Source organism: Grammomys surdaster, unplaced genomic scaffold (genome assembly GCF_004785775.1).
Source record: "Grammomys surdaster isolate TR1022 unplaced genomic scaffold, NIH_TR_1.0 342, whole genome shotgun sequence".
In the NCBI taxonomy this organism is placed as follows: domain Eukaryota; kingdom Metazoa; phylum Chordata; class Mammalia; order Rodentia; family Muridae; genus Grammomys; species Grammomys surdaster.
This window is the reverse complement of record NW_021604761.1, coordinates 661313-679834: the sequence shown is the minus strand read 5'-3', so window position 1 is coordinate 679834 and position 18522 is coordinate 661313. Positions and strand designations below refer to the sequence as shown.

The 18522-nt window shown below is 50.9% G+C and overlaps 3 protein-coding genes across 4 annotated transcripts; 2 read left to right on the top strand and 1 right to left on the bottom strand.

Moving 5' to 3' along the window:
- Positions 1 to 2501: 2501 nt before the first annotated feature.
- Slc52a2 (solute carrier family 52 member 2) lies at positions 2502 to 4956 on the bottom strand. Its single transcript, XM_028778920.1, has 5 exons — positions 4621 to 4956; positions 4263 to 4510; positions 3292 to 4171; positions 3076 to 3199; positions 2502 to 2962 (listed from the first exon to the last, which is right to left on the bottom strand). The coding sequence occupies exons 2-5, from the start codon at positions 4390 to 4392 to the stop codon at positions 2750 to 2752; spliced, it is 1347 nt and encodes a 448-aa protein (XP_028634753.1). The 5' UTR covers positions 4393 to 4510; positions 4621 to 4956; the 3' UTR covers positions 2502 to 2749.
- A 106-nt stretch (positions 4957 to 5062) lies between these two features.
- On the top strand, positions 5063 to 8055 carry Fbxl6 (F-box and leucine rich repeat protein 6). Of its 2 annotated transcripts, none has more exons than XM_028778879.1 (9): positions 5063 to 5476; positions 5744 to 5902; positions 6033 to 6096; positions 6383 to 6514; positions 6619 to 6726; positions 6808 to 6921; positions 6990 to 7221; positions 7301 to 7547; positions 7811 to 8055. In XM_028778879.1, the coding sequence occupies exons 1-9, from the start codon at positions 5085 to 5087 to the stop codon at positions 7968 to 7970; spliced, it is 1608 nt and encodes a 535-aa protein (XP_028634712.1). In that variant the 5' UTR covers positions 5063 to 5084; the 3' UTR covers positions 7971 to 8055. The 2 variants fall into 2 exon arrangements, with proteins under 2 accessions (XP_028634712.1, XP_028634713.1); XM_028778880.1 differs by having other exon boundaries at positions 5085 to 5476; positions 7026 to 7221.
- Positions 8056 to 8542: 487 nt separating this feature from the next.
- Tmem249 (transmembrane protein 249) lies at positions 8543 to 10342 on the top strand. Its single transcript, XM_028778845.1, has 6 exons — positions 8543 to 8590; positions 8856 to 9009; positions 9223 to 9317; positions 9415 to 9610; positions 9781 to 9866; positions 10160 to 10342. Exons 1-6 carry the CDS (start codon positions 8543 to 8545, stop codon positions 10340 to 10342), a joined length of 762 nt encoding a protein of 253 aa, XP_028634678.1.
- Positions 10343 to 18522: the final 8180 nt, after the last annotated feature.

The window sequence follows — 18522 nt, the reverse complement described above, 5'->3', positions numbered from 1 at the left end:
CACAACCCTAGTCTTCCAGTATCATAGAAATTCGGGAAATCCCTTTGAATTCAAGTGTAGCGACCCTTAAAGGATTATCCTGGGTCTCCAAATCAGGTTGAGTCTCTGAGCAGGGTTGAAAGCTTGTAACATCTGTGGTTACATTGGAACCCACAGCTACTGGGGACTCAGAGGGCTGAGAACCCAGGGAGGCAGACATTAATGTCAGTCATCTCGTCCCAAAAAGACAAGCTTTATCCCTGTATCATAGGCTGTCTCACATCTGGAAAAGAGGCTACTCGTGAATGGCCCTTTTCTTATTTCTAAGGAGCCAAGGGGACGTTCATGGTGGTGACACAGAAAACTGTACAGTGTGGTTCAGTACTCAAGAGACTGCCTTCTGGGACAAAAAATCCCGCTACAGCAGCCACCTTCCTGTGGGGTGCCCTCCAAACCTCTCCCCACACAGCCCAGGACTCAGAGACCTGGATGTCATAAATACCTCTGGACTTGGTAGCCAGCCTTACCTCCATCCTGGATCTGTTGTTTTCCACCCTGTGTTTGTTATTTTGACCCTTGCCCAAGTTTTTCTGTGGCAGAACAGGAAGGCACTAGAACTTCAAAGAGTAGTGGCTTCCTCAAATCACCCACTTCTAGCACAGGCTGGCCAGGATCTGGGGGACCGGCTCCCTTCTTTCTAGGAGACCATACAGATTTGAAGGGCTATGCTGCCCCGTGGCCCTTGGAAAGAGCACACCTTGCACAAATCCACGAGTGAACATAAGGCAGAGGCTGAGGTCAGATCACTGACCTGAGGAAGACAAGAAAGGGAGCTGGGAGGCAGCTCTACCAGCCTCTGGCCTCAGGCAGCCAGAGGAGGGAGGGGCCCCAGGCAAGGGTGCTGACCGGGAACAAGGGCAGAGTACAAAGGGGAACAGGGTCATTGGAACAAGAGTCCTGCAGAGTTCAACCTTAATACTGGTCTTACCTGCTTTACTCCTGCATACCACCTTTACCTCTGCAGGCCATGCAGTGCCTGCCTACTTGGCCAAACCACTCCTGCTCCTCTGAGCCAATACCTGAGCTACAGAAACTCCTAGGAGCTCCCCCCTGCTCCGGTGATCCTGACAAGGTATAGGGGCCAGAAGGAAAACAAAGCCAGGTGACTTAGTCAAAGACATAAGCGTTAAGTTAGAAAAATCATCTGGGCCGGGGGGTGGGGGGGTGGGGGGGTGGAGTATGCCTTTAATCCCAGCACTTGGGAGGCAGAGGCAGGCAGATTTCTGAGTTCGAGGCCAGCCTGGTCTACAGAGTGAGTTCCAGGACAGCCAGAACTACACAGAGAAACCCTGTCTCAAAACAAAAAAGAAAAAAAAAAAAAGAAAGAAAGAAAGATCATCTGGAAGAAGCGGGGCAGCAAGGGTGGGGAATTCCCCTCTCCCACTCCTTTGAGTCAGGCTTCATACTATTCTGCGTCACACTGGGACACGCTTGACGTCCTGCCTCCCCCAAGGGCTTCTCTCCAGTCTGCCATAAAACGGAGAAGGCAGAAACTCAGGCCTTTGCCCTGGCGTGGCCTCCAAATCCTCATAGCCCTCTCCTGGTTCAAAGGATCTTTCCAGTTCTGAGGCTCCAGCCTTTGTGTGAGAGCCTTAGACCCACTCAGCCCAGGAACAACCCTACAGATGCCACGAGGAAAGGCCCAGTTGACTACAAGCAGACTCTGCCAGGAGTTTGGGTGGAAAATAGCTACGTGTCTACCTGAATGGGCACACTGTGGGGCTTTGACTACAGAAGCTGGAAACTGGGATCTAGGATCTGGAGGGCCAGTAAGCAATGTTCTCAAGTTGAAAGGTCCTGAGAGGGTCAGAACCTTAAAAAACAGCTCTTGGGGCTGGAGAGAAGGCTCAGTGGTTAAAAGCACTGACTGTTATTTCAGAGGGCCTGGGTTCAATTCCCAGCACCCACATAGCAGCTTACAGCAGTCTGTAGCTCCAGTTCCAGGGGACTGGACATTCAGTTCTGACCTCCTCAAGCGAAACACCCATGCACGTAAAGTAAAAAAGCAAACAAACAGAAAACCAGCTTCACTAAACTCCTTTTGCGCCTGGACCTTGCACCAAATTTTGACATGAAGATCTTGGCAGGAGGGTCTTGTGTGTAACCAGGGGGCCCTACCCCACCCCAGGTTCCCTCGTTGGCTGACTTCCCATTCATGCCAGACACTTACACCCTCAGGACATGCTGTGGGGCAATGACCCTGCTGCTTGTCCAGCCGACCAGAGGCATTATCCTGTGTAAGCCCCACGCAGGCCCTGGGAGTTGGCCTTCATCTCCCACAGCAGTTCCAGAAAAGCAATGGCATAAGAGTCCCATGGTCACCCAAGGCCCCGCAAGAGCAACTAGGAGAGTGGAAGAATGTCTGCCCAGAAGCTGCAACCAGGATCTTGGGGAAGAGGGGCTGCCTAACAGAGTAGGGGAGGCCTGGTATAATGAGCTGTGCTCATGGGATTAACAACCCATTGGATGAAGATGTTTTATTGTGCAAATCCCACAGAGGTTCCAGGGTGAAGGCCGCAGCCCCAACCTATCCCTGGGTCTGGGCCCACTCTTTGGTCCTCACCCTGGTCTTTTCTCAAAAGCCAGGTCTCGTATGGAGTGTGAAATATCCGTATTATCTGTGCATAGAAGCCACCTTGGGCCACAGGACCCAGCCACTGTGGCCCCTCCAGGTGGAGACGAGTGTGAAGTAACTCCCATAAGTCCGAGTTCAAGGGCTACACTGGTCCACACAGTCCTCTCCGCTGCGAAATACTCGGTAGATACTGGTGGGAGGGAACATGGCAACGGCGCCCAGCAGAGAGCCCACCTGAATAGCCACACCAGCTGCCAGCAATGCTGGCCGGCCTCCACTGTGTAACAGGGAACTGATTGCCACCTTGATGTATGAGAACACGCCAGCACACAGCACCCATGAAAGCACCTGAAAGTGGGAGGGGGGTGTGTAGAGGGGAGGTTCACATCGGCCGGCTGAGCATGAAACTCCCCTGCTGTGAGACAGGCCCCTGCTCCTACTTCAAGTCCCGTTATACTTACCACGAGGACCACACCTGCAGAGGTGCCCACCAGGGGAGGACAGGGACTTAGGACTGCCAGCGTCATCAGGTAGGTGCCAAAGAACAAGCCCAGCAGAGACAGACCATACAGCCCTGCCAGAGACCTGTGAAGGATGGGCTGAGATTCAGGACTGGCTGTGCCAGGCCCTGGCCCACCTCGAGCTCCTCCCCACAGGGGCTTGGGGTCCATGTGCACCTGCACAGCACCGCCATGGCCAGAAAGCAGGCAAGGGGATTGGCAGAGCTACCCAGTACGACAGCCAAGTGGTAGGCCAGGCGCCCATAGGGAAGGCAGGAAAAGCTCTGTACAGCAGGCAGCACACCGTTGGTCAGAGCATTGGTGACAGCCAGCAGCCCCAGTAGACAGGCACTTCGGGAAGAGAACAGCCGGTGGGCCTTAGGGTCTGGGCTGGAAATAATGCCTGCCACCTGGGCTGGTGGCTCCTGCAACGGTGAGGCCTCTTCTTCTTCCTCCTCTGTTCCTGGTGTTTCTACCCGAAGCCCCGTACCCATCGTGGGTTCAGATGTCGGGGATGGCAGTAGTAACAAGAGGCCTTGGAAGGCAGCAGCTGAAGTGCCCAGAAGGGCGGTCAACACCCAGAAGAACGTGGTGGCAGAAAAGCGTTCGGGGAAATTGATGCGAGACACTTTGATGGGAGGCCCAGTGGTGCCGTTGGCAGGCACATGCAGGCACTCAAGGCGGCCCACCCCCTGCACCAGGGCTAGCACACAGGGCAGGAGGGCACTCAGGCCCTGCCCCAGGAAGAAAGATCGTAAAAAGGGAGGTGGTAGGTGGCTCAGGAAGGGCAGAAAAGTGACATTAGAGGCACAGCAGGCCAATGCCAGCACAAACGCCAGCGTTAGGAAGGCCACAGAGTGGGGCTGTCCTGCCACTGAGGCCAAACGGTTCCACAGAGAGGCCAGCAGGCCTGTGCCCACTATGCTTAGCCCCTGAACCACTTGGATGGGGATCCGCTCGCCCTTGCCACGAGCCAGACGCCTCCACAGGGTCACCAGCAGCAGACCCAAGTTCCCCAGCGCCACAAGCACAGAGAGGTACGAAGGGAGGCTCCAACCTGCAGTGGAAGGAGGAGACAGTGTTAAAGCACCAGGCTAAGGAACAAAACAGCAACAGAAGCTCACCTCCGCCCACTTCTCTTCACTCACCCTCCGGGAGTTCTTTTACCACTACAGGCAGCTCTACCCAGATCCCATTGACCGCAGCCCAGGAGCCCATGCCGAAAAGGGCCACCAGCAGATGGGTCAGCACCAGTCGGCCCAGTGGAGGTGCTGCCATTAGGTAGGTCAAAGGTCAAAGCAGGCCCTCCAGGACAAATCAAAGGTATCCGCTCTATCCCCACGTAGGTCCAAAGCTTCTCTAGCTAGCCTAGAGAAAAGAGTCAAGCTTCTTTCACCTGGAGGGAGACAAAAAATGCGAGTAGACAGAGCCGGGGTCTGAGCTGGACAGATTGCAAAACCAAGGCACCTGGAGGGAGGCGGCAGATAGATCAGGAGCTGCACCTACCAAGAAGTCTGCACCGGGAACCCTCAGAACAAGCGGGGGAGCAAGAGGCTGGCCTAAAGCGTGGCTCCGGGCAGGAGGACCAGCGAAAGAGCAGTCCTTGATGCTTGCGGAGGACCAAGTCTTCGGTACGGCTAAACCAAACTGGATGACAGCGAACTTCAGGCAGCCAGCCCGCGTGGGTCGGCGAGGGGCGTGGCTGGCTGACTTTATTCAGGGCTCCTGCGTTGAGTGCTGTGCATCAGGGGCGTGGGGCCGGAGCAGCCCGCCTAGCATAGGGAGCACGTCACTAAGCCCGGAAGGCAGCCAAACCCCAGCCGAGGGCTGTATAAAGACGCCGGCTAATGCGCTAAGACTCGGGGCGGAAGTCCCACCCCCGGAAGCTAAGTGTAGTGCAAGGCGTGAGGCGTGCCACGCCCCTTCCTCTCAGCCCACCCGTCTTCCGCTTTAGTAAAGCTCCCGGGGCTATGGCTCCTGTGGCTTCTGGGAGAGTTAGGCGTCGAGTTCGAAGCTCCAGGCGGCCCGATGCGCGGGGCCGCTCGGCCGAGGACTGGTGGTGGGACCGGCTGGCACCTCGCGGCTCTGGGTACCACCTGCTGCAAGCGGACAGCATGCTGCTCGTGCTGCCGGACCTGGAGCCTCCCCGCGCTCGTGCGCACAGGCGCGCCCCTCGCCGCGCTCCGAGGTCACTGGCTCGTGGCCCCACGGCTGTCGCCAAGCCCAGGACCAAACCCCGACCGGAGCCGTCACTCGATCAGGGACTGGACTCTGGTTGGGGAGACCGTATTCCTTTAGAAGTCCTGGTGCATATTTTCGGGTTGTTGGTTGCGGCTCATGGGCCCATGCCGTTTCTTGGCAGGTACACTAACAGCGCCTGCTGGGGTCTAGACTGGCCCACTGAGCGGAGGGTGCAGGGCAGAGGGCAGAACATCTCAACGGGCGTACACAAGTGCTCCAGCACCTGTCTTCACTTGGAACACAAAGCTTAGCTTTGAGAGCGGGCGACAGCAGGCTTTGAGACCGCTGCGCTGTGAGTTGCAAGGGCAACTGTGCTGCTCCTGAGATACTTTATTGTAGGCATTACCCACAAAAGGCCACGCACTCTCAGCGAAGTTTCTTCTCCTAGGGCTGCACGCGTTTGCCGTCTTTGGCATGAAGCCACCTCCCATCCTTCACTCTGGCATACTGTGACCTTGTCACCCCCTCTGGTTGGCCGGGCTGCCAAGGGCAACCTTAAGGGAGAGAAGAAGCTCCTTGCTTGCCTGGAGTGGCTCATACCCAATCGGTGAGGGTTCCTTGTCATCTTATTCTTTGCTTGTGTCTCCCAGCGTCAGTGTGGAGTAGGGAGGATTCTGGCCAGGAGGGGGCAGTGTAAGGACTCTAGCACAACCACAGCTGGGCCTTGCTATCGCCAGGTTCTCACAGCTCCAGAGGCTGACCCTCATCCACTGGAAGTCTCAAGTACACTCTGTGTTGGAGGTGAGAGTTTGAGACTGCCCGGCACACCAGCTGTAACATTTGAGTTGTCTACTATCGGGAGAGTGCCCTGGTGATGTCCCACAGAGATGCCTGCCTGCCTGCCTGCCCAGTTTCGTCTTGCTGGCATCTTAGGAAGTTGCTGAGGAGACACCCAAGTAGGCCTGGCATGGACAGAATGACGTCATAGCTGGGACCATAGGATGGGCTGGTCATGACTACCAGTGTCCCTGTAGATAGACCTTTACTTGCCCTCCACAACTCCAAGATGGTCTCTCTCTCGCTACAGCTGGTTAGCAAGTTCTGTCCTCGGCTCACCTTCCTCAAGCTTTCAGACTGCCACAGTGTGACTTCGGAGACTCTGGTCATGTTAGCGAAAGCCTGCTGCCAGCTCCACAGCCTGGACCTACATCATTCTATGGTGAGTCCTTTGCCATGGGGTGGGGGGAGTGGGGGTGGGGACACGACCCTGAAATCGCCTGGGCCCTGTGTGACATGAGCCACACCTTTGTGTTGGATCTCCAGGTGGAGTCCACAGCTGTGGTGAGCTTCTTGGAGGAGGCCGGGTCCCGAATGCGTAAACTGTGGCTGACCTACAGTTCCCAGACAACAGCCATCTTGGGTGCACTGCTGGTAGGTTGGTGATGGGCAGGAAAGGGGCTCACTGGGAACCGCCAGGCCTTTTGACCTTAGTGTGTTTCCCCACCGTTACAGGGCAACTGCTGCCCCCAGCTCCAAGTTCTCCAGGTCAGCACGGGCGTGAACTGCAACAGCACACCCCTGCAGCTGCCTGTGGAAGCCCTGCAGAGAGGCTGCCCCCGGCTGCAGGTATTTATACCCTACTCTCTGCCACCTGCCACCTCTCTACGTTATCTGCAGCCTGTCCCTACTCCCAGGTGCTACGGCTTCTGAATCTGATTTGGCTTCCCAAGCCGTGTGGCCGAGGAGTGCCCCAGGGACCAGGCTTCCCCAGCCTTGAGGAGCTCTGCTTGGCTGGCTCCACCTGCAACTTTGTGAGCAATGAGGTTCTGGGCCGCTTGCTCCATGGCTCCCCAAAACTGCGCCTGCTGGATCTTCGAGGCTGTGCGAGGATCACTCCTACTGGTCTGTGTCATTTGCCGTGTCAAGGTCAGCTGGCTTGGCTTGGTGGGTGGGGTGTGGGATCACTGCCTGCCCCACTAAGTCACACCGAGTTCTTTCACCTCAGAGCTGGAGCAGCTCTACCTGGGCCTGTATGGCATATCTGATGGGTTGACCCTAGCTAAGAATGGCAGCCCCCTGTTGACCCAGAAGTGGTACCACACCCTGCGGGAGCTGGACTTCAGCGGCCAAGGCTTCAGCGAGAAAGACTTGGAACAGGCCCTGGCTGTTTTCTCAGGCACCTCTGGGGGTGTACACCCAGCTTTGTGCTCCCTCAACCTAAGGGGTACCCGAGTTACACCAAGCACAGTCAGGTCAGTGCCCCATTCTCTACTTCTGTGAGTCTTGTACCACCGCTTGCTGCCATGTCTGACTTGGGGACCACAGGTGTGCTCCCTCATGCCACATTTCCAGGGGTCAAGAGGGATGTAGACACTTATTCACACTCCTACTTGGGGACACCGAGAGTACTAGGCTTGGGCTTGCGTGGCTGTAGGTGGTAGGCCTGGCGTATAGTGAGGACAGACAGGGTTCTCTGGCCAACAGCTCACTTTCCCATGGCCTGCCTGTTCCACAGTTCTGTGATTAGCAGTTGTCCAGGGCTGCTGTATCTCAATTTGGAGTCCTGCCGTTGCCTCCCCCGAGGTCTGAAGCGCGCCTACCGGGGCCCGGAGGAAGTCCAGTGGTGTCTAGAGCAGCTCCTTACAAGCCTGCCCTCTTCCAGAGACTCGACGTAACTCAAGCAGCTACCAGCTTTACCCTGCCCTTTTTTAAAAAATGTTTGAGATTTTGTTACAGTAAAGTATTTTTAGGCACTCTGTACAGTCCTTTGTTGTTTTATTGGCGATTCTTCTGACACTAATCTAGGCTGGCTTGGAATTCACAGTGTAGCCCAGGCTGACTCATAGCAATCTACCCATCTCAGCCTCCCATACATGTGGTAGGCTTACAAGCAGGAATCAACACGTCAGACTAGACTGTGTACGGTCTTTAGAGTAAATTGTTGGGTGAGGAACAGGGTTATACATGATGGAATAGGCTATAGCAGGCCTGAACATCTCTCTCTCTCTCTCTCTCTCTCTCTCTCTCTCTCTTTCTCTCTCTCTCTCTCTGTGTGTGTGTGTGTGTGTGTGTCTTAACCTAAGAGTTTGCTGTGTCTCTCTTCACTTTGGGTTTAACCTTTGGACTGTGTGAATTCCACCCTTGGGACACAGTTGTCTGATAGGATAGGCAGTGAGGTATAAAATAGTGGTCGAAAAGAAAGACCTTCATCAGCTACCAGAATCCATGAGGTGACAGTGTTGGCAGCATGGGCTCAGGTTGTCCAGCCATGAGGGTGCCAGGCTATACCTTCCAGGTAGTAGAGACTGACCAGAGAGTGCATGCTCACTAGAAAGGTGTGGTCAATAGAAAAGCCCCTTCTAGAACCCTTCACCCTGACCTTCTAGAACCCAGGCAGCCCAGCCTGGACTGCTGCCTGCTTCCTGCCCTGCTGGTGTCTGGCGGCTCTTGCTTCTTCCCTCAGCTGCAACCCTGGAATTGTCTCGGGTGGGAGTCCTGTATAAAGACAGTGGGGCAGTGTCGGGGGTCAAGCTGTATGCTGACCAGATCTACCTAACTAGGTTCCCAAGGAGCAGCAGGCCAGTGGCTCCCCCACATCCATCTTTGCTAAGTGCTTCCAACTCTGGGCTGTAGGATTCTTCTCTACTGAGCGCAAGTTAGCCAATCACCTCAAGAACAACAGCTTTTACCCCTTCAAGCAGCAGCAGCCAGATGGTGGGCTGGGGGGGACTGGGTGTGGTTAGGTTCCCAGAAGTGGGGAGGTTGGCTGGGTTGGGGGGGGAGGCAGGTGTACTTGAGGGAATGGACGGGGCAGTACCATGGAGAACCTCCACTGCGTGGGCCCTTTCCCCAAATCCCTGGTACTGTCCATCCTGTGGCGGTGGGCAGCTCCTAGCTGCCCTCATGTTTGCATCATGCTGCCCTCAGTCTTTGTGCTTGAGTACTACTTGGACACGCTCTGGAAGGGGATGCTGCTCTTTGTCATCTGCCTTGTCTTCATTTCCTGTAATGTTCTGAGACAGGTCAGAGCTCCTGCACCCCACCCCACAGCCTCTTTGCATAGGGCCACACACGGGAGCCTCTTGCCAGAACTCGTCCATTAATCCCTGGTGCCCACAGGTGGAGCATCAGCAGACCTGGGGCTTTCCTGCCTATGGCATGATTATAGGCCTGTGGCTCACGCTCTCCTCAATACCCCAGCGCCGCCTAGTGTTGAACCACACACGCGGCATGTACCACTTCTCGATCCAGGGCCGAACTGTATGTCAGGGGCCAATGCATCTGGTCTACGTGCGCCTGGCACTCAGCTCTGATGGTGATGCCTGGGATAGGAGAGGGTCAGAGGGGGAGGGGCATGGATTCAGAGCTGGGAGGGGCCTACAGTCCACCTGGACACTCCCACCTTGGAAGCCCCATCCCTACCATCCTACCCCTAGGCTCTAAGGAGGTTATGGGTTCCTGGCTCACTTGCTCATCTGTTGGCAGCCTATGGAGGTCGCTTCTTCCAGCTGGTCCTTTGTGGCCACAAGCTAGAGCCACTTGTGCTGGTGCAGCTGTCAGATCGCTATGAGGTGGGTCCTGCCCCAAACCCCGACCCCACCCCATCCCCCCACCCCGGACAAAAAGATACTACTGCTTGCAGTTCTTGGATGGGGCTGTTTTGCATTCAGAGGGTAAATATAGCACTCCTGAGACCTCCACTATGTTAAGGGTGGCAGGAGCGCTGGGAATTTTGGGCAGGGGTGGGGTGGGGATACTGCCCCCACCCCCACCCCCGTAAGGGGAAGGGATCCCTAAAGAGCATGCTGGTGGGGATTCTCTTATCCGGAGAACGGAGAACTGGCTGTCACTCGCTTCTTCATAGCAAATGGAATTCTTGGGCCGGTACATTGCCCGGAAACTCAACATCAACTACTTTGACTACCTGGCCTCTTCCTACCGTCATGTAGTCCGCCACTGGCCACTGGGGGCCACCTTTAGTCCTGGCATTGTGCAGCGAAAAACACAAGTCTACACTAAGTCAAGTGTCAACGACCTGGATGTGTAACCCTGGGGCCTGAACCCTGGCCTCCTTTTGCCTACCCTGTGTCCCTTTCCCCCATCCTGAAGGGACTGCCAGCCAGCCCCAGGACACTGCCCTTCCTCTAACTAAAGCCACTTTAGCCTCTAACCAGGAGGTTTTCCTGTCTGTTGGTTTGTTTCTGAGTGGACTTCCTTTCATGGTCTTCCCCTAACACAGACCTTCCAGGGCCTAGGGAACCGAATTTTCTCCAACTGCTGGACCAAATCCCAGAGTTTGAGTTGGAAGATGGGAGAATATCAGGGGAGGGCCTCCGAGAGTCTATCTCACCAGACTCAGGACTTCCTGCCCATCTGAGCCAATAATGTTGAACTGGTGCTAACCAGTGAAGGCCAGGAGTCAGACTATGATTGGTCTGTCTGACTTAGGCACCTGTCCCTGGTCCAGCCAATAGTGATACAGAGCACAGTCAGATGATATGCCTTGGGCCTTTTGGTATATTTGAGACTGTGTACCGCAATGTTGCTTTTGAACACTTTGGTTTCCGGAGTCTTCAGTCAGGTTACCAGGCCCACCATAGCATATGCTTTGTATCCGCAATGAACTTCCTTGTCTGGTAGAACAATCTAGCTCCTATGCTAGAGGCCTCCTGGTACCTGGGACTGCCATGGGAGCAGAGCACCACTGTCCACCTGTCTCTGTGGTCAACATGTGTCCCTGGTACCAGGACGAGCTACATAATTTGCAGAGCCACAAGATGAAAATATAGAGCCCTTGCTAAAATGTTGTTAAGGGGCTGGATTTGGTGGAGTATACCTGTAGTCCCAGCTCTGGGGCGACAGAAGCAGGAAGATCAGAAGTTCAAGTCTGATTTATAGTAAATTCCGGGCCAGTCTTGGGCTACACAAGACTCTGTCTCAACAATAACAGAAAAAGTTTTTAAGGGGCTAGGCATAGTGGAATACCTTTAACCCCAGCACTGAGAAGGTGAAGGCCAGCGGATCAATGTTAGTGAGATTCTGTTTGTTGTCGGGGACATTAATGAGGGATCTGGAGTACTGGATGTAGCTGGAATGCTTGTCTGGCATGTGTAAGGCATGAGCTCCATCAATCCAAAAGGACAAAAAAAAAAGTAGAGGAGGAGGAAGAGGGCAAGAAAGAAAAGATGATGGACAGGAAACATCCTTAGAAAGATGCAAATTGTCAATTATGACCATGGAAAGTGGCTGGAAAGCTCAGTGAGAGGCTCCGAACAAGAAAAGGATGTACGGGAACACTGAAGTAGCAAGAACTGCAAGGAGGATGCAGCTGAGGCAGCTGAAGGATTTCCTGTCTAGGGACAGACTGAGAAGCAAAGCCATTCCTTGTGAGGCCCAGGGCTTCTTGCCTGGGTGCTGTGCTGGCGTTCATCTGGGTTCACTACAGGAACAGAACAGAGAGCCAACAATGACTACCTGCATGTTGATGAAGCTTCGATCATGGTAGGTACTCAGTGCACAAAGGCAGGTGACTCAGTAGTCCCAGTCTGGCTCTGAAGGGCTGAGTGTATACCTAGAGACCCTGGTCTTTGATCTTCTTTGGAAGAAGATCGAAGAAACGTGACCGGGATGTGAGTAAGAGTTCTGTCATCAGTTAGGCCTGAGGTTGCTGGCAAGAATTAATTGGTATTTTTTAAAAAATAAGATGTTCTTAACCAAAAAAAAAAAAAAAAAGCTGGGCGTTGGTGGCACACGCCTTTGATCCCAGCACTTGGGAGGCAGAGGCAGGTGGATTTCTGAGTTCGAAGCCAGCCTGGTCTACAGATTGAGTTCCAGGACAGCCAGGGCTACACAGAGAAACCCTGTCTCGAAAAAACAAAAAAACAAAAAACAAAACAAAACAAAAGATGTTGTGACTCCACACTCGAGCTGGGTCTCATAGACTTACCTAGCCACGTGTTTCTGTGGTGCTGCTAGGTTCAGTCAGGTTGACAGAATTTGTCATTACATTTTCCAGGTTTGTTTCCACAGCTGAGGGCCTGGGGTAAGATGTCTCTGGCAGCTCAGTAGTGGTAGCAGATGAGAAGAAGTACAGGGGTGTGTGTGAGGGTGGGGGGCAGCCTGGTATGTGATACAGAGGCAGAGGAAAAACCTTCAGAGGCAGGGAACCAAGAATGAGAGGAGAGGGAACCTATGTCAAGTAAGGCGGGAACTCCGGAGAAGGGGCTCATCAGCTCCGTATGTGCGAGGAGAGGGCGGAAAATAGTGAAACTCAAGATAAAGAGACGGCAGCCTACGAGATGTAGGTCTTGTTTGAGTACATTTAGGGCATATAGGGGGCTGGAGGTGAGGCTTGGGTGGTTAAGAGAGCAAGCATACTGCTCTTGTAGAGGGTCCAGCTTTGGCCTGCAGCATCCACACAAAGTGGCTCACAGCCACCCGCAACGCCGGCTCTAAGGGACCTAGCGTCTCTGGGGGGCACCTGTACACACAAGGACACAGACAGACACTATTTTTAAAAAGAATACCAATGTACAGATAGGATGGTTCCAACGGATTTATTATGAGGCAGGTGATTGACTATTTGTAGGAACCATGTTCTTGGATGGGCAGAAAAGAAAGGTTAGAGCTATGAGTGGATTAGGAGTAGGATCTATTCCCATCCTCAGCTTCTGTCCTATAACTGGTCAGGCATACGGTCACACAGAATGGAATATACTGTCGGCCTGCAGTGCATACCATTTGGGAGGCTATTTGAGTAACTCCTGGATAAAACAATATAACAGTTGATAAATTTGATATCTGAAACTGACCTTACAGATGAGCGTTTTCAGTTTTTGCCATTTCTTTTTGTTGAAGCAATATGCCCAACAATTACTGGAGTTCAGACTGGCTTCGTTATTTATTTTTAACTTTTTAAGAAACTGTCGCCAGGACAAAGGTTAAAGGTGTGCTCCTTTAACCCAAGCGCTCAGGAAGCATAGGCAGATGGATCTCTGCATTTGAGACCAGCCTAGTCTACAGAGCTAGTTCCAGGACAATCAGGGCTACACAGAGAAACCCTGTCTCAATGCCCCTTCCCCCCCAAAAAAGAAGAAACTGTCACTGATCTGTGATGGTACACACCTTTCTTTAATCCCAGCACTCAGGAGGTAGAAGCAGGTGGACCTTTGTATTTGAGGCCAGCCTGGTCTACTAGTTCCAGGGCAGCCAGGGTTACAGAGAAACTCTGTCTTGAAAAACAACAAAAACAACAACCCCACAAAAAAAAAAAAAAAACCCGAAAACCAAAAACAACAACAACAAAACAGAACAAAACAAAAATTGTGTCATGTATTCCAGGCTAGCTTCAAACTTGCTATGTGGTCGAAGCTGATCTTAAACTCATGATCTTCCTCATGTTTCTTGTGTGCTGATCACAGAGCAAGAACTTGGGCCTGGGGAGCTTGTGGCTCGTGGAGCTCCACTGAAGATGCTAGTGGTTCACAATGGGAAAAGAGAACCCTGGTGTAAACTATTGTTTGGAGTTTTGCAGCATTTATTGCCAAGCTGGATCCTAACAATAAGGTGATGGCTTTACTATAAGATCTAAGTTCGTCTCAAGTTTAAGGAAGACCTGGCTCCTCCTTCCTCTCAGGTGCTAGCATTGCGGACTTGCACAGCACAAACAGCTAGATTACTGGTTTTAGTTGTAGAGAACAGTAGGGGGTGGTTTTGTTTGTTTTTGTGGGGTTCTGTGTAGCCCTGGCTGTCCTAGAAGTAGCTCTGTAGATCAGGCTGGCTTCCAGCTCAGAGATCCACCTGCCTTTGTGTCTCTACAGCTGGGATTAAAGGCATGTGCCACCACCACCCCCTGGTTTGTTCTTAACTTTCGCTGTGTCCTATAACCATCCTTATGGACTTGTGTTGTCTGTACCTGCAGTGTTGCCGCTCAACGGTCTCTTTGTGTTGAATGGTTTAGCTTATTTAGTCCAAGCCAGAACACTGTCTCTAAACACCGGGGAGATTTTCAACAGTTTGGACAACAATCTGACCCATTAAGAAAGATTCACAGCGCCGGGCCGTGGTGGCGCACGCCTTTAATCCCAGCACTTGGGAGGCAGAGGCAGGCGGATTTCTGAGTTCGAGGCCAGCCTGGACTACCCTGTGAGTTCCAGGACAGCCAGAGCTACACAGAGAAACCCTGTCTCGAAAAACCAAAAAAAAAAAGATTCACACCCAGGAATTTCTTCAAGGTAGCCTCTAGGACAAAGTGTTGCCACCAATGGTAAGATTGTTGGAAGAGCTAGCTGGCCATGGTAGCTCATGCCTGTGGTGTCAGTGTGTAGGAGGCTAAGATAGGACACTAGCCACAAGTACAAGGGCAGCCTGGATTCCCAAGGGACCACCTTGTCACAAAAAATCAAACAAAAACCAAAAACCAAAACCAAACAAAAAAAAAATAGTCTTGAACATTGCCTCCAATCTTTGAGCTCACTGAATGGGAAATCTTACCTTTATACTCTGGACTTAACCTCGACACCAAAAACATTTCACAGGTGGCGGCCTACATTTTATTAGCCTACCCAGAGGCTATTCCTTAAAATGAAAGCCTGAGCATGGCTTGGAGTGTGACTTAGTTGGCACAGTGTTTGCCTCACTTATACAAAGTTATGAGTTCAGTCTCAAGCCCTGCGTAAAACCAGGTCTGGTGGCACAAGCCTATTGTACCACCCGGAGGATCGAGTTCAAATTTATCCTCAGCTACACTGAATCTTAAAACCACTGTGGGCTTCATAAAACCCTATCTGAAAATGCACAACCCCCCAAAAAATAATGTTTTATAAGCTGGTGACTATGAACAAAGAAAAAGGTTTAACTTTCAACCCGGTGAGTTCTAAATAGGAAATATTTTCTTCTGATTCAGCTCATGAGTAGAAAAGTTCTCTCTTCATCTGAAGCCTCCCTTGCAACATCCCTCAAGGCTAAAAGAACTTAGGGGTAGGGATACAGCTCAGGGGATGCTTGCCAAGTGGGAAGCTGTGGCTTCCCAACTCCAGCTCCGCTACAAACAAACCAGCTCCGATCTAAGTACAACAGTATTGGTTTCCTGGGACAGCAAAGTACCAAGGTCATCATCAGCCATCCTTTCTTCTCATAGCTCTGGAGACCAGAGTTTGTGGTCTCCAAGGAGCATCCCACTCCTAACTTTTGGTGGTTAATGGCAACCTTTAACTTTTACTTATCAGTAGTGTATTATTTATTCATTCATTTAAAATACTGGAAATTGAACCCAAGGCCTCCCACACACAGAATGTCTTTTACTGTTAACCTGTATCACTGGCAATCTCTGCTTATCCATTCATCTGTGATGGGCAACTCTGTCTTTATTAGCATATATATCAATTACCCATAATAATGGGTTTCATCCTGACATTTTTGTACGCATGCCATATTCATTTGGGTTCACGAGAGAGTCAACAATAGCTCTCTGCACGTTTGAGAAGCTTCGATCACGGTAGACACATTTTAAAGACAGGGTCTCTTTACATAGCCCTGGCTGTTCTGGAACTATGTAGACAAGGCTCGCCTCGAACTCACAGAGATCCACCTGCTTCTACCTTCCCAGTCCTGGGGCTGGAGGTGTGTGCTATCACGCCTAGCAAGAAGCTGGGTTTTGATACTAGTAAAGAAATACAGCAACAACAGAGTGGACGAACTTGCCAGTGAGACAAAGAGACAAGCAGGTAAAAAGCAAAGCACTTGGGAGGCAGAGGCAGGTTGAAGTGAGTTTGTGGCCAGCCTGGTCTATAGAGTGAGTTCTAGGACAGCCAAGGCTACACAGAGAAACTCTGTCTTGGGGCAGGGGTTGGAGGGAGTACTTATTTGTGTGTGTGTCTGTGTGTGTGTGTTGAGAGCTAAAATGTGCATTCCATGACATGAAGAAATCAGAGTAAAACTTTGGGGAATCAGTTCTTTCCTTGGACCATGTCAGTTCTGGAATCAAAACTGAGGCTGCCAGGCCTGGCAGGGAACGCCTTTATTTCCTGAGCTATACAGGAACCCTCCTCGCCTCTTTTGTTTTGTTTGTTGTTGTTTTCTTTCTTTTTTTTTTTTTTTTTGGTTATTCAAGACAGGGTTTCTCTGTGTAGCCCTGGCTGTCCTGGAACTCACTCTGTAGACCAAGCTGACCTCGAACTCAGAAATTTGCCTGCCTCTGCCTCCCAAGTGCTGGGATTAAAGTGGCACCACCACTGCCCGGCTTTTTTTTTTTTTTTTTTTTAGAAAACAATTTTCTAGGTTCAATAGAGGAACAGAACAGAGAGTAACAATTCAGGCTGACCCTAAACTCACTAAATAACCCATACAATCTTTAAGTATGAATCTTCCCAAGTGCTGGTATTATAGTCATATACCACCCAGGCTGGCTTTTTTTTTACTTTCTTCTTCTTCCTCTTTTTATTATTGTTTTTGAGAAAGGTTCTTACTGTAAAACCTTGACTGGCATGGAGCTCCCTACCTAGACCAGGCTAGCCTCAAACAGAGAGCCATCTGCCTCTGCCCCTATATACTGGGATTAAAGAAGTGTCCCTACCATGAAAGAACTTTTAAAATTGTTTTGCTTTTGAGACAGGGTTTCTCTTTGTAACCCTGGCCGTCTTGCAACTCCCTCTGTAGACAAGGCTGTCCTTAAACTCAGAGAGATCTGTCTGGCTCTGCTTCCTGAATGCTGGGATTAAAGGCATGGGCCACCAGGCTTTATCACTGGATTTTTAAACAATTTTTGATATGTCAACTATATGATATCTAGGTACTCTCCTTGTTTTATGTGTGGAGTTTGAACATGTGTCTGTGTTTTTGTTTTATTTCGAGGCAGCTACTATGTAGCTCTGGCTGTCCTAGAACTTAATAGATACACTAGGTTTGACTTGAACTCAAGAGATATGCCCGCCTTTGCCTTCTGAGTACTGAAGAGTCTGTGGGTTATTAAGTTTCATCAGATTTGTAGAATTTTGGCCATCTTCTTTTTCTTTTTGTTTTTTAAAAGCACACCAATTTAATGACAAAATGTAAATTTCAGCATTTTTTTCTTTTCCTGTAGAAAACATCAAATTATGTATTAAAGCAGGGTGAGTTTGAGAGTCTGTACCTATCACCATGTTCACCAAAAGATGGACCACACACAGACCTTCCTCTTTGTTATTCTGAAGTAAATCCCAGATATCATATTCTAAAATGCCTTCAGTTAACAGAGAATATAATCATAGGTACAGGCTTCCTCATGAACTGGCATGCTCTTTCTGCTTTTATGAATTTTTTTTTTTTTTGAGACAGGGTTTTTCTGTATAGCCCTGGCCATCCTGGAACTCCATCTGTAGACCAGGTTGACTTTGAACTCAGAGATCCACCTGCCTCTGCCTCCCCAGTGCTGGGACTAAATTGGTATGTTTGGGATCCTAGTAAATTATTCTGTACCAATTACTTGTTAACCTCTTTGTGGTCTAAGCATCTTTGTTCTATAAAAGTTCATTCAAGACCTGGTGATGGTGCATGCCTTTCATCCAAGCACTCAGCGGGGGGCAGAGGCAGGCAGATTTCTGTTGAATTTAAGGCTAGCCTTGTCTACAAAGTGAGTTCCAGAATAGCCAGGGCCATTACACAGAGAAAACCTGTCTCAAAAAAAACTAAACTAAACTAAACTAAACTAAACTAAACTAAAAGTTCACTCATTATCAGGTACTTTTTTTTTTTTTGTTTTTTTTGTTTTTTGTTTTTTTGTTTTTTCGAGACAGGGTTTCTCTGTGTAGTCCTGGCTGTCCTGGAACTCACTCTGTAGACCAGGCTAGCCTCGAACTCAGAAATCCACCTGCCTCTGCCTCCCAAGTGCTGGGATTAAAGGCGTGCGCCACCACCACCCGGCTATCAGGTACTTTTTATAGACTACTAAACTGATATTTAATGAAAACATTTACTACTTTGATATCTGCTCTTTGTGTGTGTGTGTTCCTGTGCAAGTGGCCATGTATGTGTGCAGACGTGTGTATATGTGCATGTTGTAACTACAGGATGTACTCTGGTATTTTACTACAGAAACATTATTCATTTTTATTTTTTGAGACAAGATTTCTTATTGGCCAAGAACTCACCAAGAAGGCTAGGTAGACTAGCCAATGAGGTTTAGGGATCTGCCTGGCTCTTACTCTCCCAGTGCTAGGATTACAGTACATGCCACCATGACTGGCTTTTTTC